The sequence below is a fragment of the Eublepharis macularius genome, chromosome 6 (genome assembly GCF_028583425.1).
Source record: "Eublepharis macularius isolate TG4126 chromosome 6, MPM_Emac_v1.0, whole genome shotgun sequence".
Lineage (NCBI taxonomy): Eukaryota > Metazoa > Chordata > Lepidosauria > Squamata > Eublepharidae > Eublepharis > Eublepharis macularius.
Genome location: NC_072795.1, coordinates 105,264,113 through 105,288,930, shown reverse-complemented (window position 1 = coordinate 105,288,930; position 24,818 = coordinate 105,264,113). Strand labels below are relative to the sequence as shown.

At 38.9% G+C, this 24,818-nt stretch overlaps 1 protein-coding gene across 1 annotated transcript in view; it reads left to right on the top strand.

Annotated features, from left to right (window-relative positions):
* The window catches only part of PTEN (phosphatase and tensin homolog), a 66,895-nt gene that overhangs the window by 6,321 nt on the left and 35,756 nt on the right, over nt 1–24,818 (top strand). The window contains exons 2-3 of the mRNA XM_054982959.1: nt 13,617–13,701; nt 19,144–19,188. Of these exons, the coding sequence (XP_054838934.1) occupies nt 13,617–13,701; nt 19,144–19,188 (130 nt within the window). The remainder of the gene's footprint in view (nt 1–13,616; nt 13,702–19,143; nt 19,189–24,818) is intronic.

Here is a 24,818-nt window from a genome sequence, read left to right as displayed (position 1 = left end):
TGAGCTTGATCTTTGGGCTGTGTCTGGCCTTACAGTGTCGTAGAGCTCTGATGTGACTTGTAACTTAGACTAGGTCAGTAGGGTAATGTACTTGGCCAAGCTGATAAGGTTATAGTTCCGTTTATAATAACATTTCCTAACTTTCACAATATTCTGACATTTATTTCCCATTTTTAGTCTTTCCTCCCAAGAATCTTTGAATTATGTAAAATTTATCCTTGCAACAACCCTGTGAGATAGATGAGGTTAAGCAAAAGGTTTGCACAAGGCAACCCAGTGATATTTAATGAGTGGTAATTTGAAGCCAGGTATCTCTTATCTAGTTCAGACATCTTTACTAGCTTCACTTCAGCATCTCTTGTGTTTAATCTATCTGTTTCTTAAATGGGAGGAGCTAATTGAAGGCCTTCCCACTCCAGGTGCTCACCATGTATGTATATATACTACAGTGACAGGCATTTTGGTCAGCCGTGGTTCTGTTGGCTTCACTGCCTGATAAGCAAGAACTACATTTCGAAAACGGGCTTTGCTGTAGCAAGGTCTCTGCTTTCCCTTTCATCTCATTCGTAATGATGGGAAATTTAGTAAGTAGGAAATTTTTAACTGTGGGTTGTAAAGACACTTTGAAAAAGGTGTTCTTATGCCATTTGACTGGGAAAACGACTCAGAGTCATCTTATGTTGTATGTTGGTGTTGTGGGAAAGCTGTTACTCTTTTTTTGTTTTGCATATGAGAGTGTTAGATCGTTATAATTTTTTTGATGTTAGTGTTAATCATTGAACAAGTAGCAGATAATGGCCTTTCACCCAATACTGGCATCTTGTGTTTCGAACATAGGAAAATTTACTGTTGCTGTCCCATGCCAGGGCTTTTCTTGAGTATGCCAAACTTTTGCATTACATTATTTGATTTACTATGAACTATTAGAAACTTGCTCTTTAAGTTGGGTTGCAAAAAGAGAATTATGTTTAGAGTTACTATGGGGGAGGAGGGAGTTTTGAACAAAAGCTCCTTGAGAGCTCCTAGTGATGTTGGTTGCTACCTTGTGTGAATTTTTTTTTTGGTATGAAAACTGTATGTCATGCTATGATCTTTAAAAGTTGTACTAGGTCACTAATGTTTCAGTGTAGCAAAGTATCCTTGTGAAAGTACGTATTTTTAATGGAAAGTTACAATGACTATGGAAAACTTACGTATAATGAAGGAAGTTGTTCTTAGGTTTGCCATAAGAAATTCACTTTTTTCTCTGGTTTATGGTTCTCTCTACAGTTGCTGTCAGTAAATTAATAACACTCTACTGCTGCTTTGATGAATGTTCTAGTGAAATAATTCAGTTGCTTTAGGAAGAGTTTAATGGAAAATACAGGCCTTCATATACATTTACTAGTTCCATGAAAATTGTGGCTCCAGTGATACTTTCTTCTGGCAAACCTGAAGTCATTGTATTAAAAAGGTAAACTAGTGAGAACCAGTTTGGTGTAGTGGTTATAAGGATAGGACTCTAATCTGGAGAACCGGATTTGATTCCTCACTCCTCTGCTTGAAGACAGCTGGGTGACTTCAGGTCAGTCACAGCTCTTTCAGAGCTCTCTCAGCCCCACCCACCTCACAGGGTGATTATTGTGAAGATAATAATAATATGCTTTGTAAACTGCTCTGAGTGAATGTTAAGTTGTCCTGAAAGGCGGTATATAAATTGGTGGTGGTGGTCGTCGTGGTTGTTGTTGTTAATAATAACATTTCGGGGGAGCTTGTGTGAGAGGCTCAAATGATGACTAGTTAAATTAATGGTAGTTTTTAGAGGCAGGACTTTACAGGCATACATTCATGATCTGGCATTTGATGCGTAAGGGCGATCTGGCTTCCTATAATTTCCTATGCCCTTGCTACTCCATTTTTAGAGTATATTTGAATTTTGCTGTTAGAATAAGTAAATGAAAGCTAAATACTTCAACAGCCGACGACAACATTGGGCTGCAGGTTCTGGAATTTATCACGCAAAGAAGCTTTGCTGTATTTGTAGCAAACTGTTGAGGTGGTTCCCTGAGGTTTCCTTCATAAAGAGAGTTGTCATGTGTGAAGACAGTCTCCCATTCAAGAGAGAAACTAGTACAGTGTCATATATGAAAAAAATGAGTATTTTGATGCAGCTGTATAGGTTTAGAAACTGAATTCCTTACAGGATGATTATCATCTTTTTGAGTTGCAACGTCTATTGCAGACAGGTGGTGAGATGTGCCTCACTGTGTCTTGGCTTGTTGCATTTCAGTGGTATTCAAGAAATACAGTTTACTTGTGAGAAGTTGAAGTAATTAATGTGAATGGCTTTTCTATTTGCCCTATGCGTTGAATCCACACTATCTATTACTGGATGATGCCGAAAATGTGGGCCAACTTCATTTTTTCCCTCAGAATTCTCTGTGGAGAGAGAATAGAAGCAGGTAGTCTGGCTTGCACTGTTTCTGTTCCTGTCTTCTTTGTTTATTACTGTGGTGAAAATGTACTGCAAAACCAAGAGGACCCCCCCCCCCCCAAGGCAAGCTCTTTGATTCTGGGGGGCTGTTTTCTAAGGTCAAAGGAAATGCTGTGTTTTTAGATACTCTATGCTCTCTTTAGTGAGAAGAATGGTATAGGGAAGCTGGGCTGGAAGTATTCAAGGCCTGTTCTCGATTTCTCCCTAGGGAAAATCCCAGATGAATTCAGTTAATAGGAGAAGATTGAGGCATCACTGTAATATTGGCTATAGATATCTAAAGGTTAATCTTCTAATTTAACTTTCCTGCATCACTAGTAGTAAAATTCAGGAAGACTTTTCAAAACATTAGTAGAGTTGGTGCTGAAAAGAAGTCTTGAGATTTAGATAATCCAAACCCTGTTCTAAACGCCTAAATCAGACTTAAGCAAGACACTGTTGCAAACATGGCAAACTCCGGTCAAATTTTCCATGAAAAGGGAAGGAAATTCTTTAGCCTCTGTAGGCTGTTTGTTCTGTTGTTGAACCAGTCTTACAATTCGTATCTTATATACTAATAGCCAAGTGGTCCTGATCTGTGGATGCTTAAATCTGGAGATTGGAGCCATGAATGAACAAAATACATGTTTTTTTAAAAAACAAAATCTAAAAATGATAAAAGAATCCCTCATAGCTTTAAGAATCGGATGCCCTCAGTGGCTGTTGCTAGGCAACCCGTAAGTGTTTAGATAGTAGTCCAGGCTTGCTTTCTGTCAATAAAAGGCATGAGGAAGGGACAGGGCCTTTCCATGGGTGTACTGGCCTTTGAGGGAGGACTCATTGGGGCCAGCCACAAAAGCAAACACTGGGCAACTTGATACCACATGACTTGCATGACGTATCCAGGCCTGGCTGCTTGCAACTGTTCAACAGCAGCTCCTCCTGCCACGTAGTGTAGTGGTTACAGTTTCTGAGTAGAATGTAAGAGACCCAGGTTTGAATTCCCACTCTGCTGTGGAAGTTCACAGCGTGACTTTGATCCAGTCACATACTCATAGTCTAACCTATCTGTCAGGGTTGTTGTGAGGATAATTGGAGGTGAGGATGATGTAAGCAGCCTTGGGATCCCCATTGTGCAGAAAGGCAGTATATAAATGAAGAAAATTAATAAATATGAAATGGGGGACAGGTAAAAGATAAGTTGTTTAGTGTGTTTGAAGGAGAGAGGGAAAGGTGAGCATACAGAGGCTGCCGGGGGAAGTGAAGGAGGAATAGTGTGGGGAAGGGTATGCAAAGAAAAATGAAGTCCCCCCCCACAAGCCCTTGCATATTCTCCACCATGCAATTGAGCCTGGCTCAACCAGCACCACACAACTGGGCCACTGGGGAGAGGTGGTTGTTGGAGGGTGAAGATGGCCCAAAAAAGTGGGAGGGAAGGAGAAAAGGAAGCAGGAAAAGGGGAGAAGCAAAGGGGGGCATGGAAGAGAAGGAGGACACGATGGGGGGAGGGGAAAATGAGGTGCCCCTCCCAAGTCCTTGCGGGTCCCCCACTGCTTTTTAAAAAATATTTAATTTGAAACTAGTGTACTTGAAACTCCTGCTTCTAATTATCAGTTTATTTTTACACCTCTTTCCCCATCAATTCCTCTTTTCTGAACCCACTTGTTTGTTGAAATATTTTATCATTTGATACCTCCTAGAATAATTCAAAGGAAAGGATAAGGAGATAAAGTACTTCCATGGAAAAAAGTGTCTTGTCAATGATAATTTGCTGTTATAAGATAATTTTAAGCCTTTTCAGAGGCAGTTTTCCTTTCAGTACCAGTTGCAGGCAAGCTAACACCTGAGGGAGGCTATTGCTTTAATTCTGTGCTTCAGTGCTTTCTTGAAACAACTAGGTGGCCACTGTGCTATATGGAGTGGTGGACTAGGTGGACCTTTATTCTCATTCAGCAGGATTTCTTATGAATACTTTCCAATTTGTCTTAAATTCTGATGCCCTAGAGCTGAACATGTGTTAGATTATTAATGGCACTGAATGCAATAGCAATATACTAGAGACATGAAGGCAAGGTGGCTGTTAATGCAGTTTGTAGTAGGATGGGTCTTCTATTCCACTATATCATGTTGGCATGTAATCTGTTACATGTCCTCTGTTACATGCCCCTTTGTCCTCTTTCTACCTCCTATCTCTGTCTTGTTGTACATGTATAGCCATCATTCTAATACAGTATCTTGCCTTTTTCTTTGTATCTATTTTTATTCTGCATCTCATTTCACTGTTGAATAATTTCATATTTGTAGTGAATTCTCCATTTTGGATTACTTGGAAATTTGATTAAGGTATCATCAGTCAATTCACTCAGGCTGGTGATAAAGGTATTGACCAGCTCTGGACCTTGCACTGACCCCTACATTGTATCACTAAATATCTTTCAGATTTGATATTGATCTGTTTTATTAGTTTTTTGTGCAGTTTTTCAACCACCTACCCAGTTTGCTGTAATTCTAGTCTGTATTTCTCAAGTTTTCTTGTGAAGCTCTTGCGGAGAATTGGGTTCGAAGCATTGGCAAAGCCTAGATTTATCAGTGGGTATTCCCTACTTAATCTAGTTATGTTACTTAGAAAGCAAACTAGTTTGAATTGGTGCATCTTGTTTATAAAAGTTATTAATTGACTTTTTTCACTGTAGGTGTTAATCCTGTTTTAATCTTCTGTAATTGCTTACTGTATTCCTTAAAAGGCACGTTATCCGTGTCAGTTTTATACAGTTTCCCTCATAAACGCTAGTGATTCTGACCAACTAACTCCCATGGTCCCTGTAATTGGGTCCTGCTCACTTGAATGCATTTATACCTTTTAATATTTCTTTGGCTTGTCCCTTGAATATCATGATCTGTGACTTTGCACGCTTTTTTTTTTTTTACCTCTGCTCTAAAAGTTTTCTTTTTGATTGTTCAATTCTTACTGATTTCTTTGTTTGAATTAGTGGAGCTATTGATTTCTAGAAAATATTGTGTCAGAAATGTACCATTCTTCAGCAAGTTGTTTTGTTTTGATTCCTTTGCTTGGGACCAGGGGGATATTTCTGCACAAGGGACATGACCTTTTCACCTCCCCCCTCTCACTGCAATCCAAAATGTTCTCCTAAAAGCCAGAGGATATCCCAGGAATAGTTGGTTGGGGCATTTGGGGCTGTAGTGGGAGAGGGAGGCAAGGGGGTTGTGCTTCATGGGCATAAATCCTTTTATCTGTGGTAATGCTCTGTTGGATCCAGTAGACCTTGTGTTCTGGTGAGAGAACTACAACGAAGAGAAAATTTGAGCATTCTGCACACTTGGCAGTGAAGTTCTGTATGTGTACCTACCTATAATACTAATAACAGCTAAAACATAGTGCTAAAGTTAGGTGGATTGAGTCTGTTTTTTTCAGAGAATAATATACTGAGGTGACAGATTTTTCAGTTAAGTGAATGGATATATAGATATATACTATCGGGATTATAGAAGCTAAGATTCCCTTCAGTTCTTTCTGTCTCCTAGGGGAAAAAGTTGTCTTGTGCTTGCTGCCACGCTAGTACTCAAATGGCTCTTCTGAATCTGGCCTAGTGCTTACTGTAGCTCAGTGGGTTTCAAACTTTAGCAAGGACCCCAATGTTGATAATTTTTTTATGAATACCTAAGCATGTTGATGTTTACTATGAACAGCAGTTTGATAAATGCTGCTCTGAAGCATCTTTGCTAAGACTATAGTGTTCACTTCTTTGCTCAAGAATTCTGCTGGATCAGACCCAGGTGTCAACATAGTCCAGGGCTTGTCTTCCAACAAAGGCCGGTTAGATGGTTCAGGGAGGAGGATCCTTCTATTCTGTCCATTAAAAGTATCTCAAATCTTGTTTTTACTCCTGTGGATCCAGATCCAAGTGTGACTTAATAACAACAACAAAAACATTCGATTTATATACCACCGTTCAGGACAACTTAATGCCCACTCGGAGTGGTTTACAAAGTATGCCATTATTCCCACAACAAACCCTGTGAGGTAGGTGGGGCTGAGTGAGCTCCAGAGAACTGTGACTAGCCCAAGGTCACCCAGCTGGCTTCAAGTGGAGGAGTGGGGAATCAAACCCGGCTCTCCAGATTAGAGTCCCGCACTTTTAACCACTACACCAAACTGGCTCTGCTAGTACTCGCTGCTTGGGACTTGTTACCAATGCTGTGGGCATATTCCAGGAAAAAGTGAAATATCAACAGTATTTTGGAGTATGTGTAGTGTGAATTAATGATGACCAAAAGACACAGGCACAAACACACTACCACTGGATTTACAGGGGAAGGATAAAGGAACTTAATTTTGGAATTAAGTAATTTTGGAATTACTTATCTGTAATTTTGGAATTTAAGCCCTGAGAACCAAAAAAAGTTTTTTTGGTAGGGTAGCTGTTTGCATAACAGCACAGACATTTCCTCCCATAGCACAGGCCTCTGTACAGACACAAGAGGCAGTGATTTGGTTTTTTGCCTGCCACCTCAAATCAAGTCAGTGGATGTGTAAGGTGGGAGCTTCCTGTATTTCACTGGTGCTCCTGTTCTGAGATGTTGCATACCCAGCTCCTGGCAGGCTGTGTCTTCATCTCTTTCCCTCACAAGGAATTCTGCTGCTGGAGAGCAGTTGTGTATAACATGACTAAGAACTGTTGTTTGAGTGAATAAGGACAGAGTTCCACTGGAGTTGCTCATTGCCTTTCCTGGATCCCCTGGGAATGCCCTTGGATCCCCTAGGAGTAGCCTTGTGGACGCTAGTTTGAGAAATGCTGCAGTTGAACATTGATAGCCTGATCTTATGCATGTTTGCTCACTAATAAGTCCTACTCAGTTCTGAGTGACTTCTTCCCAAGTTATGCATATAAGATCAGATTCTGAACTTTTGAACCCTGTGAGTCTTGACATGCATGGGCCAGGCTAGCTGATCTTGCCAGATTTTGGAAGGTAAGTAGGGTCAGTTAGTACTTGGGTGCTAAGGAAGTCCAGGATTACTCCACATATGCAGGCAGTGGCAAGCTACCTCTGTTAGGCTCTTGCTTTGAAAACCTCGGCAAGGTTCGCCATACATCAGCTATAACTTGACAGCACTTTACACACACATGCAAACCCTGTACTGTGCTCTGCATGTTATGAAGCTTTATCATCAGGAAGTTTCTGGCATCTGCTTCAGATGCCTTCTGCCCAAGCACAGCTAGTTCTTGCTGTTTGAAGTAGAAAGATGGAATAGGCCTTTTTAATTGCTGAACTAAACTACTTCCAAAACTGCATAGTTGAAACATGGTATCAGCATGATACAAGGTATCTTTAAAGGAGGTTTTTAGACTGCTTTGCAGAGTTAAGCGCTAAAAAGTATAGGAAAAAGTGTAAGGTGTATGTTTTGACTTCCTCCTGGAGATTAGTACTTGCATCCGTAAACTGGTCAGTCAGAACTTGCCGTTGTTGAAGAGAATGAATTGACATTTTCTGATGTGTTCTTTCTGCTGGCATGTTCATTGCTGTCCCCTACCATCACTTTGTATGTGCTCAATTTCACATTCCTTTTAAATATTAGAAGAGAGGGATGGAAGTAGGATAGCATATTTTAGTTTACTGCCAGTAACTTGTCAGGTATAAAGGAACTGTTATGTGTGTGTTCTCAACTGCAGCTTGTTTCCACTTCCTTTTTTTAAGAGAGGAAGAAAAAACCATTTTAGTTTATTTATAGGTCCTTTTGTTTGTAAACATTGAATCTACATATACTTTACCAAGTTGTAACAGGAGTAAAGAGCTATACACCAAGACTGAAAATGATGCCCTGTGTTTTTAGCCATACTGAGTTTAGCATATTATCTGCCACTTTCTCATTGCAGTAAGTGTCCTTCCAGTAAGTAGTCAAACTTCTGAAAGAGCTGGATAAAGTGACATGCTTTACAGGCATAGCTATTTATTTAAGCCAAACTATTGGGCTTTTTTTCATTTTCTTGCTTGTTTCTATTTTCTTACAGAGCTTTTTGCCTCTGCATTATAGCTGTCTGCACATAACAACAACAACAGTGCATATATACTGCTCTTCTAGACAGATTAGTGCCTCACCCAGAGCGGTGAACAAGTTCATGTTATTATTATCCCCACAATACAGCTGGAGAGCTGGACCTGAGAGCAGTGGCTTACCCAGGGCCACCTACTGAGCTCATGGCAGTAATGGGATTCGAACCAGTAGATTGCTGATTCGCAGCCAAACTACTTAATATGCCTAGAGATATATTAATATCTCTGGGTACTATTATATGATTTTAATAAAGACATAATATACCTTAGAGAGATATTGAGATGTACCATAAATTTTAGTGAGCTGTGACAATTCTCTAATCTTAGTTAGTTTTTCCACACACTTGGTAAACAAATGATGTTCTTAATTTGAATCTTTTAAATTTGAAGTAGTTTATTGCAGATAGATTTGCATCTCTAGGCAATATGAATAATAGTGCTACATTATCTGTCACTAGAATTCAGTTTGATCTAGGACAGCAAGTTAGTAGAGAAACTAGTACTAATGAGAAAAAAGGGTTTTGAAAAATTCTGTTTATTGTTGTGGTGATTGTATTGATTGTATTGTGAAAATGTGGTAATTTCTGGAAACAGTTTGTATTGTACTGTTCTTTGACAGATGAGGTGACAAGTTAGTAGCAAAAATTATCACAGTGAAGCAACTGCTCGAGCACACTGTCCTGACCTAAGACATGATTAGACATGGCAGCAGCATGACCTAGCTTAGGTGATTCCTTATAAAAGTGAGGGAGAGGCCTGCTTGCTACTGGAAATGGATTGAGCTTTTAAGGAGAATGAATTTTATGATACTTGACAAATTTTCTTAGGTTCTAGGAGTCAACCCAAAAATTTAAGAGTCAGCCTCTTCTATTTCCCAACCTTTGAATTTTACATTTTAATGCCCATATTATCTAATATTTCTATCACAAAACCTAATCCTAAACTTTTCACTCTTTTTTGTGACTACAATAAGCTACGATAAAAAAATTTGTAGTACAGAAATACGGGCTGTCATCACTACAACTAAAGGCTAACCTCTCTTCCAGGGGTCTTTAATGAGAGTTACTTCTGAGTAAATATCTTGAGCTACTTTCTTCTTCCTCAGGTGTTTTAGCAAGTTTTGCTCCGTCTTGGAAACAGAATGTGGACTAGGAAGAGCACCAAAAATGGAGCTTTATCAGCTGATCAACACAGAGAAATATCTTACGAAATAAATGCTTTTAAAAAGATTCTAGAATAGATCTTAGTTGTTCTTGCATCTTCTAGGGGATGGGTGAGCTCCTCTCAGTAAGCCACCTGTTAGAGACCTCTGCTCTAACCCTTCTTCCTAGTCTTTCATAATTTCATTACTGCTTTTAAAGGTTCTATTTAAGTAAATATTGGCGCCAATATAGAAAGCAGCTGGTTAAGAAATGAATTATGAATCACCATTGAATGGTGTAAAGTTAACATATAAACAAGCAGTAACTTTGTGCAAATGCAAATTTACGTTATATGACAATATATTCTGATGTGAGATGATAAACGGTATTTCTATTGAAGATCATCAAGTGACCCTAAAATAAAAACATTGCTTTATAAAAACTAGGTGCCACAATGAAATTTCTTGGGAACCTGGTGTTGGGGACTTGTTGAATTCAATCACTCTTTCCCTTGGTATTCCACCGATATTTTCAGTTGTCAACTTCAGTTTGATACAACTGCACTTTGTATGTGCTTTAGAAAGCTGCTTTCTGTATCTTAGTCTGCAGAATAGTTTGTGCTGCGCTTACTAGAGTAGGTATACTTTGTTGCCATTACAATTCTGCTGCTCATCCGAAATAATTATTAGCATAAATATTTTAGCAAAGAGAATCCAATGCTAAAATGCTAGGCCTTGATGGTGGTGAATGCTAGGCTTTGATGGCAGTGAATTTGTATTCACTTAATTTCTGAATTAAATGTATGATCCCTGGGAAATTATCAATACAATTATTTGATAGGAATGCAGACTATCTGTGATCTATACTTTGATCTTGCACCTTGCATTTCAACCAAGTTGGTGTCATGTTCTCTTTAGGGAGAACCTGAGAAAGTGTAAAAGTCAGCAAAAGTAGTTGTGTAATCCTATTATCCTCAAGTATCATGTTTTGGAGAATTGAACTAGTCTTACAGATCCTCAGAAGTGGACTAGAATAGATACGTTTTTTAAAAGTTTTTTTTTAAAGGTGTGTTTTGCTGCATAAAAATAACTGCAGTTCAGATTTCATTGCAATTAACATGTTGAATTCTGCATTTAAAAATCAATTGACGTTCAGTGCAACTGCAAAGCGGGCTACATGATCAGAAGTTTTGGATCATGCTTCTATGAAGTATAACAGTTTGAGTTGCGACGAGCCATATAGTTTACATGTATTTATGAAACTAGTGTTTTTCCTTAGTGACAAATTGCTGATTGATACTGCTTTTATTTAAATCAGTCTGTTTTTATTTCATCAGACTTTTCAGTAGCAAGGAGGCAAGAATCACATGCTTCTACCACAAGGTTTTAGTATAGTTGTGAAAAGCTTTCATTTCTGCTTTCATGCTGAAAGATACAGATTTCGTTTACTGTGTAACATGGTTAAAAAATAGCCTATGATTCAAAGCAATCTGGGTCTGTCTGACTTCTGTAGCTGTTTATGTACCAGTAAATTTCTACATTACCTAACACTAAATTACTTCTATGTGATTTTTTTTATCATGCCTTTCATTGATATTCTAATGTATACATGTAATAGCTTCTTTACAATTTTTCCTTTCCAGTGTTGCTTGAAGATAGTATCTGCTTTTCCGATCTTGGTAGAAAAACTGTTAATCCCATTTACAAGCTTTTATTTGAAATCAAGTTTGGGCTTCACACTAGCATCTAATTACAAGAAGTATTTTCACTTAAAGAGAACTGTAGAAAAGAGCAGACTGAAGAATAGGATGGTTTCTGTAAAATTGTGGAATATGTTTTCCTCTTCATAGGATTTGAAGCTCTGATTCACATAAACTCAAGCTGGAATAAATGTTAGTCTCTAAAGTGCTGCAGCACTTTTGTTTTAATTTGCAAGGAAGGCATCTCTATTTTAACTGTGACATTCTTATGTACAGATTGTAGTAATGTAAATGGGTGGATTATACCCTATCCTAACACTCCACTGAGCAAAGTTTATTCATACATTTATACCTCACCTTTTTTGTCTCATGAAGTTTGACAAAAATACTTTTCTTTACTATATAAATTGTGTACTATATAAATTGTGTGTACCGTTTCCATTCCGCCGCCCCGCCTCAGATGGGAACTAAGATACATATATGCGCACAAAGTATTTATTTCATTTAATAGCCACCAAGCCAGTTGGGTAAACAATGGGCTCTAGAAAATAGCCTCTAGAGGGCCGCGCTGCCATGCCAGGCCTTCCCACTGCCATGGTGGCCTCCGAAGGGCTGCGCTGCCACATTGGGCCTTCACACCATCGTGGTGGCCTCCTTGGGGCCTCCGAGGCAAACCATATTGCCAACGGCTCACTTTTTATCCCCACAGAGGGGCCTGCGAGTGCGCCTGTGCGGGGATAAAAAGTGAGTCATCACCAATATGACTTGCCTTTTATATAGTAGGATACCCTGTCTTTCTCCCTAATGGGGACCTAAAGCAACTTACCGTTCTTCCATTCTATCCTTACAAGAACCCTGTGAGATAGGTTGGGCTGAGAGTGAGACTTGCCCAAGGCCTCCCAGGAAGCTTAAATGGAGCAATGGAGATTTGAAGCTGGGTCTCCCAGATCCTAGTCTTGACACACTAACTACTGCAACACACTATAAACATAGAGCTGGATGGAATCCCAATGGTCATCTAGTCCAACACCATGAACAATGCGGAAAATTCACAGCTACCTCTCCTCCCATTGACCTCAGCTCAATGCCAGGAGGAAGGCAAAAAAATCTCCAGGAACCCCACCCAGTCTGGCCTAGAGGAAAATTCCTTCCTGTCCCTAAGATGCTGATTGGCATTACCCTTGACAGATAAGAGAGGCCCACAAGAGCCAAGCACTGGCTCATCCCTTCCTGTCCTCCTCACAATCTACTTTAAGTTCATACGGAGTCCTAGAATCGCCATTGCTGACAGATGGCCAAAGAACCACTTTTAGAAAGCATGGTGGTAGTAGTATAAGGCCCCACATACTAATGAGGCATGTTGAGTATGTTATGTTACAGCAGCTGTTACTTCTACTGCTGTTGTTCTGTTTCACTGCTGTTTTGATCAGTGGGGAACAGGAGAGCACTTTTTCTCTTGGAAATTCAAATCTCTGATCCTTAGTCTATGACTTTTGAGAGTGAATGTGTAGGAAGATATGTGCGTGAATGGATTAGTTTAGCCCTGTATGATTTTCCCCATGGGGAACAATTTGTGAAAGAACTGTTTTAAAAAGAATGAAGCAGTAGATGTACAATTGTAAAATTTGACTGTGATGTAATTTTAAAAAATGTGATGTTGATTTAATTATAAGCTTCCTTAAGCAGGACTCTGAAGATGTGGCATAGAAATATCCTATATACAGTTTAAATATGGATGTATAACCTCCAACTCAGTTCCCATCACACTACAATATGTAGATGAGTATGCACATTCAGCTTGCTTTCAGTGTCAGTGGGAACATGCGCTTATCCCTTAGTCGAGGCCATTCTGTACACTTTTGTTGTGACCAGTTTCTGTATTGAGGCTTTATTAGATGCATTTTCGTAGTATGACTTAATGAATGTGTTTTCAAAACACAACTTTCCCCCCTATAACTGTATATTGAGTTTTGGGGAGTTCTTTTAATGTACATTTGTGCACTAAGATTCTGTTACCTTTCCTATCTATTTAGTTTTATTGAGTTACTTTTAGAAAATCATAGCTTAATTGTTAAGGGTAGAACTTGCTTTGCGTTTACGTGGAATGTTGTCACGCTTCTGTAAATGTGGCTGACTTTCCTTTTTAAAAATTTAGTATGTATAGTTAAGCATTTACTAACACAGCGTATACTATTTTGCTGTGTGTATTATTTTACAATATTCTAGATATTTCCCTAACTTCTATGGTCAGATATTTATCCAAACATAATTGCAATGGGATTTCCTGCAGAACGACTTGAAGGAGTATACAGAAACAACATTGATGATGTCGTGAGGTAAGAATTTGCATGCACATTTGTTTGTCTTGCCAATGGCTTAATTTTATGCATTGTTTATCCTATTGTTCAGTGCTTTGTAACCAGTATATAAGCGGGAATAGGATTTATTTATTTATTTCATCTATACTCTTCCTTTCTCCCCATGGGGAGCCCAAAGTGCCTTACATTGTTCTGTTCTCCGTTTTATTCTCGTAGCAACCCTGTATGGAAGGCTAGGTTGAATGTGTGTGACTGACCCATCGTCACCAAGCTTCAATGGCAGAGTGGGGATTCAAACCTGGGTCTCACAGATCCTAGCCTGTTACAACGATACCACACAAGCTTACTGTATCCACACTGGATGAGAACAGTGTTGCCTTTTGTGAGCTGGGGCTCAGTTCTGCAAAAGGAACAGTAGCCAGGCATGTACTTCATCTGGGAGTTAATGTATATTTATGAGGGGGGGTGGTTTGAGATGGAAGGTGTGCAGTATTTGTTTAGCTTTGTGCTTTTTCCAAAAAGTTAACCATTAAAACAAACACCTTTCATTTTACAAAAATTAATGAAAAATAGTAATGGTACAGTTTTTAAAATTCTATATATTCTATTCTCCCCCCCTTTCAATTTGGTTTTATTTCAGATACATTATTTTGACAGTGGCTTTTCCACATGGAAATAGATGTAGCAGTGTACTAATTTAGCAAGTAGCAGTATTAACCTTTTGGTTTATTTTCATTGTATAGATGTCTGTCTTATATCAGTCCAATAAAAAAAACCTATTACAGTATATCTGATACTTAGTAGTCACATTTAACATGTGATTAGATGTCAAATTTAGATGATTAGATTGCCATGGAATATTCACTTCTATGGTTAAAGTTCTTAATCATTCACATATTATGTATTTTATGGATTAGTTTGTGATAACTATAAATAAAATATGCTTGCATGAAGTATGAATGTCACACAGAAGATTCTCTCAACATTTGTTAGCCATCAAAATCTAAATTTACTTTTATCAAGCTCTAAAGTCAAAGTACCACAAATAATACTGCTATGCACTGTGTGAAGTTTTGTGAACCTCATCTGGAAATGGCTTATTTTAGAGCAGGAAATTCATCTAAAAGTCTAGTATATTTATGTAAGCCACTCATGGTCATTTTAACTGCCCTTATTCATCCTCAACTCTAACCTGGAGAATCCAGATCCTCTCCAGGGATAAGCTATCATTAACTTTGTAAAACTGCCAACAAGGTTGTTAGCTGTAATTTATAAAGTACTATTTTTGCTCTCTAGATCAGTTTTTCAAATGGTCTTCTAAACTTGGCAGCCCCACCCTCCTTCCTTGGATCTCCCTCCCTGCTAACTCAAGACTCATCTGTAGTGCCACAGTGCAATTGTAATTGTCATGTTTCTCCAGAACTGAAAAGAGCTGGAGTAGTTCCCCAGGGTTACGTTTCGTCTGTGAAAGTGTATTACTTTAGAAATCTTTTGGGGTATCCTTAGGGCAGCTGTTTTTTGCCGGAGGCAAATAGGCCAGTAACGACACCCGGTTGTAGACGAAGTGGATTGTAAATCTTCAAAGATACACATGTGTATGTGAAACAGTTTCTAATAAGTAGACCAAAAAAATTTACCTCGGTTTCTAGAAAACCAGTGTGTTCAGGTTAAATCTGAAAATAGCAAGTTTTGTCATGGCTAATTAGATGTGTAATTGAGATGCAGGCATATAGATGTGAAATTAAAAAAAAAATTCATATAGGAAAATACAAAGTGCTCTAGAAGTGCTCTGCACTACTTGTGCAGAATCAAGTAGTGGCTAATAAAATTTACTCAGAATTTTTTTGATCCTTTCATTACATTTGTGTAGAAGAAATCATCTTAACACAAAGCTAAGAAGGGTTAAAATAGAAGGCAAAAATAGCAGAAAGTGTTACTTTATTACAGAGCATGTTTGGCTATGGGTATTACATGAGGAGAACAGAATAATTCTGAAATGGAGCCTTCTATTTTTGTCTTAGGTACTACACTTGTGGTACTTTAGTGGCATCAAAGTGTCAGAACAGTTTAGAACACAGAAGTAGCTTGGCTGTTGCCCAGAAGGTTTACTGTGTAACACTTTGACAGGATAGGGCATGATAAGAGGGTAAAATAATATGAAACAGAGGCTAATTGGAGCGAAAGGTAAGACTGTGATCATGCTTTGTAAATAGGTTTGGAAGAATGTGCTTGACAAATAGGTGGAAATTGTTCAGGCATAGACAGTCACTTAGGCTGACATGAATGCATGTAACACAGAATGGGGTAACAGTACATGGAAATAATAGACAAATGGAAGATACAAAGCTAAAGGTAGTGGACATTAAATATTGTCTCTAAAATCTTAATGTTCATTTGAGCAACAGACATTTGGTAGTGGAACATATTTTTTGGAAAGTGGGTGATAATGTGGTTTTAGGGAACTGGGAGACCATTTTGATCTCTTACAGTTTTGTAGATTTTAAAATGGACTTTAGCTGAAACAAAAGCTATGATGACTTGCGTGCAGAGAACACAAACAGGGACCCATAAGAAATAGGTATATTCTCTTGCTGCTGCCAAGGGAGAGAAAGGTGGGCAGCTGAAAGAGGCAGATTCTGAGGGCCTGCAGTGTTTGGGCTGGGAAGGAGTGAAGGAGGCTGCAGCCTCTCTTCTAGCCTAAACACTGTTGGTACTCAGCTGCCGCGTGACCATAGTACATGAGGATTAGCCACAGACTCTCGGGCTAGCTCCCAGCCCAAACAACCACCCTTTTCCTTTCCTCTTGGCATCCAGGAGGAAGATAAACAGGAGGGGGCAGAGGAAGAGTTAGGGCAGCAGCACCTGCCTGAGCACCATAGTGCTCAATTGCTGTCTTCCTTGGCCTATCCTTTATCTCCCCTTCCCATCTTCAGCTACAGGTATTTGAAGAAGGGAGCTCTAGTCTTGAAAGCTTATACCTTGAAAATCTTGTTGTTGACTAAGGTGCTGCTGGAGTCAAACCCTGCTTGTTCTACTGCAGACCAGCACAGGTATCTACCTAAAACTTCCTCAATGCGAGAAGTGATGGTAAACATGAGGTGAAGGAGGAAGAGATTGGAGGATTTATTTATAGAGCCAAACAATGAAAGCCAATATGGTGTAGTGTTTAGAGTGTTAGACTAGAATCTGGGGGACCCAGGTTCAAATTCCCACTCTGCCATGGAAGCTCGCTGGATAACATTTGACCAGTCACACACACTTAGCCTAGCCTACTTTGTAGGGTTGTTGTGAGGATAAAATGGAGGAGCGGTGAATTCTGTAAGCTACTTTGGTTCCCCATTGGGAAGAAAGGTGGGTTATAAGTGAATTAAATAAATAAATTTATACTTGCTCTTCTATCCCATCTCCGGTAGTGACTTCAACTGGATTCCTCTGTCACAGTCCCCCAGTCCTACAAAGACTGATAGTCTTTGTAGGCCACTGTTCTTAAGCTTAACATCTACCCTGTTCTAAAATTATAATCTTCCATTGTCCTCCATGAACATTTAATGTAATTGAAACTTTATTTTAAAAATAAGTAGGGAAGGTGAGGACTGGAGAAAAGCAAACCCTTCCTGGAATATAAGTTCAGATGTACTTAAATGATGGGTTCTCCCTCTTTCTTTTGCCCCTGGAGAAAAGAAATGCTAAAGTGTCTCCCCCATGGCAGCTTTTTTATGGTATTGCCAACTGCCCTTCCTCAAAACTCTGCAAATGTCTGCAGGCTCAGCAAGATTGGGGATCTCTACAATAACTTCCATTAAATCTGTTTCCTGTCGTATTACTCATCACAACGTTCATGAGAGTTCTGCCTCCGATATAAACATACTATTAAGACACAAAATGCTTATGGCCAGTAAGGTCAATTGATGGTATTACACTGAGCATCTCTGGGGCATGTCATGTAATTAATATATAGATAATAACTAGATAATACAGTTCCCAAGTTTCTTGTTGTATGGTCCAGTCTTTCTATGCTGGCTGTATTTACTACAAAATAGAATGCTTTTATATATTTAGCCATCAGCAACCTATGGGACCATTCTTTTTTTAAAAACCTGTATGTGGAGACTAGCCAGACAAAAACAAGAGGGGATTGGTTCGCTCCAAATATAGACTAATTTAATGCAAAAGATTTTTGTAATATCCAAAAATAAGACTTAAGAGTAAATGTAGTCTTGCAAGAATACTTCTGACTTTAATTCATGAAATAGACTAAGTATATAGTGCGGCTGGGGCCTGTCTTTCCTCCTTTCCTGAAAATTCCATTGTTGCTTTGTGAATAAGTTACCTGAATTTGAAATACAACTAACTTAAACTTGATTAAAACCTCTTCCAAGTCAGCTGTTCTAAGGATTTTGATCATGTGTTAGTCACTCTTCGGCTAAAGAAAGCACTAAAGGAACTTATAAAATGGAAGCGTGTATTAATATTAGGTAATGTTGCTACAGATCACAGTCTCTGGTGCAATAGTTTTTACACAGTCTTGAAGGCTGTGCCCTACTAGCTCCTCTGGGAGATGATGAAACCCAAAGGGGTGACCTGCGTTTTCATTGAATTTGAGAAGTATGGGCCCAAGAATTCAGGCGTAGTGTTGCATAAAAGAGGAAAAAGTTTGTTTGCCCATGTGTTCACTGTTAGGAGGTCTGTTGGTTTCAGTGACATTTATTGCTTAGAAAATGAGCCATCTTTCTTCTGTTCAAAAAAGCAGCATAACTCTCAAAGCAACCAAGCCTAGTATTCAGCATCAGAGGTTTAGAGTACTGATTAAAAGTGAAAAAGAGTGAGTTTGGAGTGGTGTTCAGGTTTGATAGAGAGCAATAGGCAGTTTGTTAGGCATCCTGGTTGGTTGGTTGATGTAATATACCATGTGCAAAGTGTGTTAAATTTTTATTTTTCAATATTTTCAATAACAATAAAAGATTTAATGCTTTTTAGGCACCAGTATTTCTAAAGTTTATTTGGAATTTGTCATTAAATGAGTGAATTCTTTATTTCTGAGTAAACATAATATGGTCAGATTGTTAATGTATTACTGTACTGCAGATGAAATTAAAGACAATTGTAATGCTTTAGTACTGAATCTGTCTTGTGTTAAGAGATTTCTCTGAAGGCTGAAATCTAATGTCATCGTTCAGGCATTCTAATTATGATCCTTGGTTAAAAAATCTCTGGAAAAGTACCTGCTAAGTAATATTACAATGTTAGTTTTTCAAGGAATGGTTAATACAGTTATAATGTGATATACTTGCCCCTCATTAGTAGTTCTAGGGAAGAAGTTGTGTGTATGAAGAGCAGTAGTAGGGCATAGTACATGAAATGTGCTCTGTTTTTAAAATTTCATATGAAAGTTCAAGTGATGATATATATGCCATCATTAAGCAGAAATATATAATAATGGTTTTAATTTTTCTCTTTAAGGTTTTTGGATTCAAAACATAAAAACCATTACAAGATATACAATCTGTAAGTATAATTCTTATCTACCTCTGTCATTTACTGACCTTAACTATGTCTCCCTGGCCAAATTCTCTTTATATTAAGATAGATTTTAAATACTGAATTAAATATCCAGGAATCATGAATGTAAGCTTTGCTAGAATGTTTGGTAAAAGAAAGGGTAAGCAGAAGCAGAACAATGTTGGTCTGCTTTAAGTAAGTTGACCAAAGTTCACTTTTAAGCAATCAGCCTTCTTCTAAAACGAACATTCTCATTGTTTCTGTTGATTGCTAACATCTTTGCATTGAATCAAAATTATTATGCATTGTTTCATTACAGTTTTGATGTGTGCTATTCATGGTATTGTTAAGGTCTGTTTTTTCTCATGATTGTAATTAACATTTTTTTGTCAAGTGTTCTAGGGCTTACAGTGAATTAGGAAGAGAAGTAACAGTGATGTAGTGAGTTATGTTTTAGCTGCAGTTTTCATCAGTTTTTAAAATCTGTACGAAGGGATAGCTTGTTACATGAACTATTTTATCCTAATGCTCCAAATCTGAAATCTTTTACTATAAGATACTGAAGCTGATCATAAGTAACATTTTGAATGTATCTTACAAGTTCACAACATTCTCCAAATTTATTGCAGTGGAACAAGTTGAGCCTTTGAATTTCTGACATTAATATCTGAAATGTATTGTCTGGGGCTAGCGCTGGAGTGTGGCCCAAATGAAGCCCTGACCTAGTAGGGCCTGGGCCTCCCCCTCCCCCCAATAGGTCACTGGAATGCCGGTGATGCCAACAGGAAGGGGCCCCATTTACTTGTTGCCATTTCCAGCAGCTCTGTCCAGCCACCTCAAGGAGTGCAGCAGGCAGCAAGGGAGGGTGGTAGTGAACAGCCTGCCACAGCACCGCTCATTAAAACGGTCTAACCCAGGACACCTTGTCATCAAAGAGTGTCTTGGGTGAACAGGCTTCAACAGCTGCAGATGTGGGGGTTGGGGTTGGGAAGCCAGATAAACAGGAGTTAGTCTGCCCAACAGCTGTTCCTTCTGGCTGGCACTAAAGGCTGCATGGCCCTCACAAACAGGGTGGGGGACAGCCAGGTGGAGACAGAGGAGCAGAGGAATCAGGACTGGGGCCTGGCAATCCTACTGCCTTTTGCCCAGATGTTTTGCATTCCCCTATAGTACTGTTTGTTACTAGGGTACCTCACGGGTGGAGCTGATGACCCATGAATCTCCATCTTGAATTATGAATGCAGTGATGGCCTTCATTGGCTTAATATTAGTTTGCTTGGGTACACCAGAAAATTCAGAGTTTTGTTACTGCATATTTGTAAAAATGACTCAGTTGATCACCTAGGTCAAGAAAGAATTGCTTCCAAGTCAGGCCAGCTTGTTGTTACTTTTTTTCCCCTTGTGTTCTGAGGCAGAGGAGAACCCAGCAAGCTCTGTTGCATATGCCAAGATGGGAACATAGTGAAGCTCTAAATGAGTGTTTTCTGGACAGTAAAAGGGCTACTCATGATTGAAGGTCATGCATAACTTCCATAGCATTGTTATAGAGACCAAGCTTGGGCTTGCATTTTATACTTCTGTGTATCAAGCTTCCTTGCACTTTGAATCATTATCTGTATGACTGGAAGATAAGAAGAATAGCTACTGTTATCACAATACTGTGCTAATGGAGGCAGTCTTTCCTGTCCTTACCTACATTCTAGAATCTTGTAGGGAGGAAGAAGAATCTGGCAAGTGGATGCTCACCATATGATTTTGTTTGTAAAACTGATCTTAAAACTATTTTAAAAGCTGTCCTACAGTTAGTTGACTCCATCATAATCAAGTCTAATGTTGTCTTCCAATTTGGAGGGCAAACAGTCAGAGTATTGATCAAATCTGTTATATCAGTTATCCTACCAGAATGTTTCTCCCTAAGAGCTATTGTAGTCAGAAAAAACCTAGTAGCCATTTTGTTTGTTTGAACTTCTAATATACATTCTGTGGACTTAACACATACCTCTGCTAATTTTGATTAAGCTACTATCTGTTATACATACTCATGTGCTAATATACTTGTGTATATTATGTATAATAATTTTTAAGGATTGTAGCTTTAATGCTGCATATTTATTTGTTTCATTTATACCCCGCCTTTCTCCCCAGTGGGGATCCATAATGGCTTACATCATTCCTTTCTCCTCCATTTTATCTCTCACAACAACCTATGAGGGAGGATGGCTGAGAGTGTGTGACTGGTTCAAGGTAACCCAGCGAGCTTCTATGGCAGAATGGGGATTTGGACCTGAGCCTGCCAGATCCTAGTCTGAAACTACTACACCGCATTTGCTTTCTTGGCCCAATGTCAACCTGCAAGCTTGTGTGGCATATGGTACATTCCCCTGATCATGAATAAAGCCTAAAAGTTCAAATTTGTGTTAAAATCTTGAAATGAATGTAATCGTTTATATTAGGTAGCTTACATTTTGCATATTATTATTCCCTTTAATGACAAGAGTTAATGATACTTATTAAAAGTCATTGAAACTGAACCTCATGAAGACAAGATCATAAGTTCTGCATATTTGAGGACTCATGTATATAGAAAACAGTGGCTTGCAATTTAAAAAGAACTCCCCCCCCCACTTCTCCAGCAGCCTGATGCAGATGGAACATGCACATTGCCCCTAAAATGTTGAAGAGTCCAAGTAAAGAGAAAACACTGGGAGATAAGAAAATAAGTCCACTTAAGTCTCTTGGAGAGGATGTGGATGTGGGGTTTGCCAGTAATTTCTCTCCCTCGTTACTTGCAGGCCTCCAGCGTTACTATACCTAATAATATCCCTCCCTGGAATACAAAATTTCATGTGTTACAACATCTGAGCAGGCTAGTTGGCAACGGAATTAGCCCACTGGACCTGAGATCAATAGAGACTCTCAGTGATACTTATCAGGCACATAAGCTGATATTAATTTTTGATAGTCCATCTATTCCCTCAATACTTCTTCGGCAGAAAAGACTTTTGACACCTAAAGGAATCTTCCCTACACGGGTCTTTGCTAAAATGACACTAACTCCGCTTCTCAACATGAAAAACTTTTACCACCCTGGCCCAGTAGCTGCAATTAATCCTTCCAAATGATCTCCAGCTAGAGCCTCTCACCAAGATCTAATTAGTAGGGCTGATCCCCTTGTCTCTACTGAAACAAATACTAAGGACTTTCTCTCTGAGAACACCCTCGATTAGGATTTGATTAGCTCTTTTGCAGCCCTTCTAGCTCCAGAGCAAGTGGAGATCACCGATAGACTGGAACAACTGAGATCTAGAGTCCTGGGAATTAAAGGTGGCAGCCCTACGCCATCGCCTCAGACTCTTCCCCCTGCTGCAATTGATGCAGAAGTGGTTATAACTAAGGCCTACTCCAGCTTTGCCACCTCCTGTCCCATCTAAATCCCCAGCGGCTCTCCCCGTGGACAGCAAGTGTTCCCAGCCTATAGAATACATCTTTACTCATCAGTCCACCAAAGTAAACGGAGCTGCGGATGAGACATCATGCCGCTACCTGGAAGATTTTGGGTTGGCATCATGTGGCTTATCTGCAAGGAATCAAAAAGAAAACTCTTCTGCTGCTGACCAGATGCCCTTTGTTAAAAATGGGCGCATTTTTATGGACCTAGAAGAGGGACTAGATTCAATCGAAAAATCAAATTGACAACTAAACTTATTTTCATGGAATCTGATGGGGTGGGGGGAAAAGCTATATGACCCTGAATTTTTTTGGTTCTTACAAAGGTATTATATATTATGCCTACAGGAAACATACCTAATAATACAGTTGGTATTTTGTGGTGATCATAAAAGAAGCAAAATCAGGCCAATAAACAAGTAGGAAATTCTACAGGCATAAGGAATGTTCCAGGTGTACAAATTCAAACTTCAGCATCCTCCTAATGAGAACTAAGCATGTTCCAGGAGGAACAACATGTTGAGTCATTGGGTGGGTGGGGAAATTATCTTGTTTAAGCCAGTCCAGCTTTAAGGACTCTAACCGTTTTGAATCTAAGAGAGTTCTCCCCTGCCCCATTTACCTTCAAAGGTAATAGTATAATATCCTGCAATAGGAAGTGTGTAGAAATCTGGGTCAGGAAATGTTTGTTCGCTCCAGTCTCCTCCTGCCCCATCAGCTTTCCCACGTAGAATGCAGAACAAGTTAAAAAATATATCCTGCATGTGTTGTACTATTCAGGTTGGCTTAGCAGTCGGCACTGAGTGGTGCCTTTGCTATAGCACTAGATTTCAGGGAAACCACTCACTTCCCCTTGAAACTCAGCCGTCTTGTATTACTATACTATAATGAAGATAGAAATTTTTCAATTGATTATTTTTTTGCTGTGATTCTTCATGGGTTCACAACTTGCAGATTTTTAATTTGAATTTCCTATATGATTTTATTTTTAGTTGAAATTACATATTTTGCAATAACTGGCTTCCGGATAGCCAATTGCATTAATCTAGAGTATTTGTTATGATGAGAATTTGGCTGTATATAAATAAACTGCCCTTGCATAAGTAATCTAGAGCCTCTTCTATGATTAAAAGCCCCTGTTTTACAACATAACAGTAAAATAAGAATATTAATTTTCTTTCTAAAATAGACATGCTGATGTTTGCAAACTTCTCTATGTATGCATACTAATAGGTCATACTGGGAGAAGTGGAGAGGCTTTCATTGTCGACAACTGACAATCCAGAACTGTGTTCTGAATTAAACCACAGAACAGTTTTTCTCAGTATTTAATAAGAATTAATAGTGCTTATTCGCTTGCGCCTCAGTCGTTTCATTATAGAGTCATAAATGTTTCTCTAACAGTCATCCTCTTGATCTCAGGAGCTAAGTTCTTAGCATCATCTGGACTTAGCAAACATACAAAATGACATAATTGATCTAAATTATTGTCATTTCTTTAATTTTGGTGCTTGTTATTTGTCTTGAGCAAGACAATGCATCCAGTTATTTGTTCTAGATTCTATTCAGGGATCATCCAAGCACGGTGTTTTTTGGATGTTCATAGTGAGAAGTGTGTACTTAATGGTTGTACGTGTATGTGTGCATGATCCCATGTCCGTCCCTGATTCTTTGTGGGCAGAGTTTCTGTCCTGTTTTAAAGAGGAGCCATAGTCAGGGATATAATCTGCTCAAACCCTTCCTGGCTCTTCTCTCTATCAGTCTTCATCATCAGAACAAATTGTACAATTCACCAAGACAGTGTTTTCCTTTCCTGTCCTTTAGGTTTGTTGGTTGTCTCTTAATTTTTTTGCAAACCACATCACACACATTGGTGCGTAAATGAGCGCCCTGGAGTAACTGCAAATTCAGCATTTATTGTGGGAAAATACTTTGCAATTCTGTCTGAGGTGAACTAACAGGAGTAAGAATTGTATGTATTAGCATGAGATTAAAGAAAGGGGATGCAGCAAGAGTGGTGGTCTGGGTCTTCTTTCAAGAAGAGTCTGGTAAAGTTTTCCAGATATATGTTGAAAACAATCCAAAATATCCTCCTTTGCTATACATACTTTCATACCTGTCATCAACTAACACGACGTTCATCTTCGTTCTTCTGTGCCTCCACACATGGGGACTGCGCAGTCCCCATG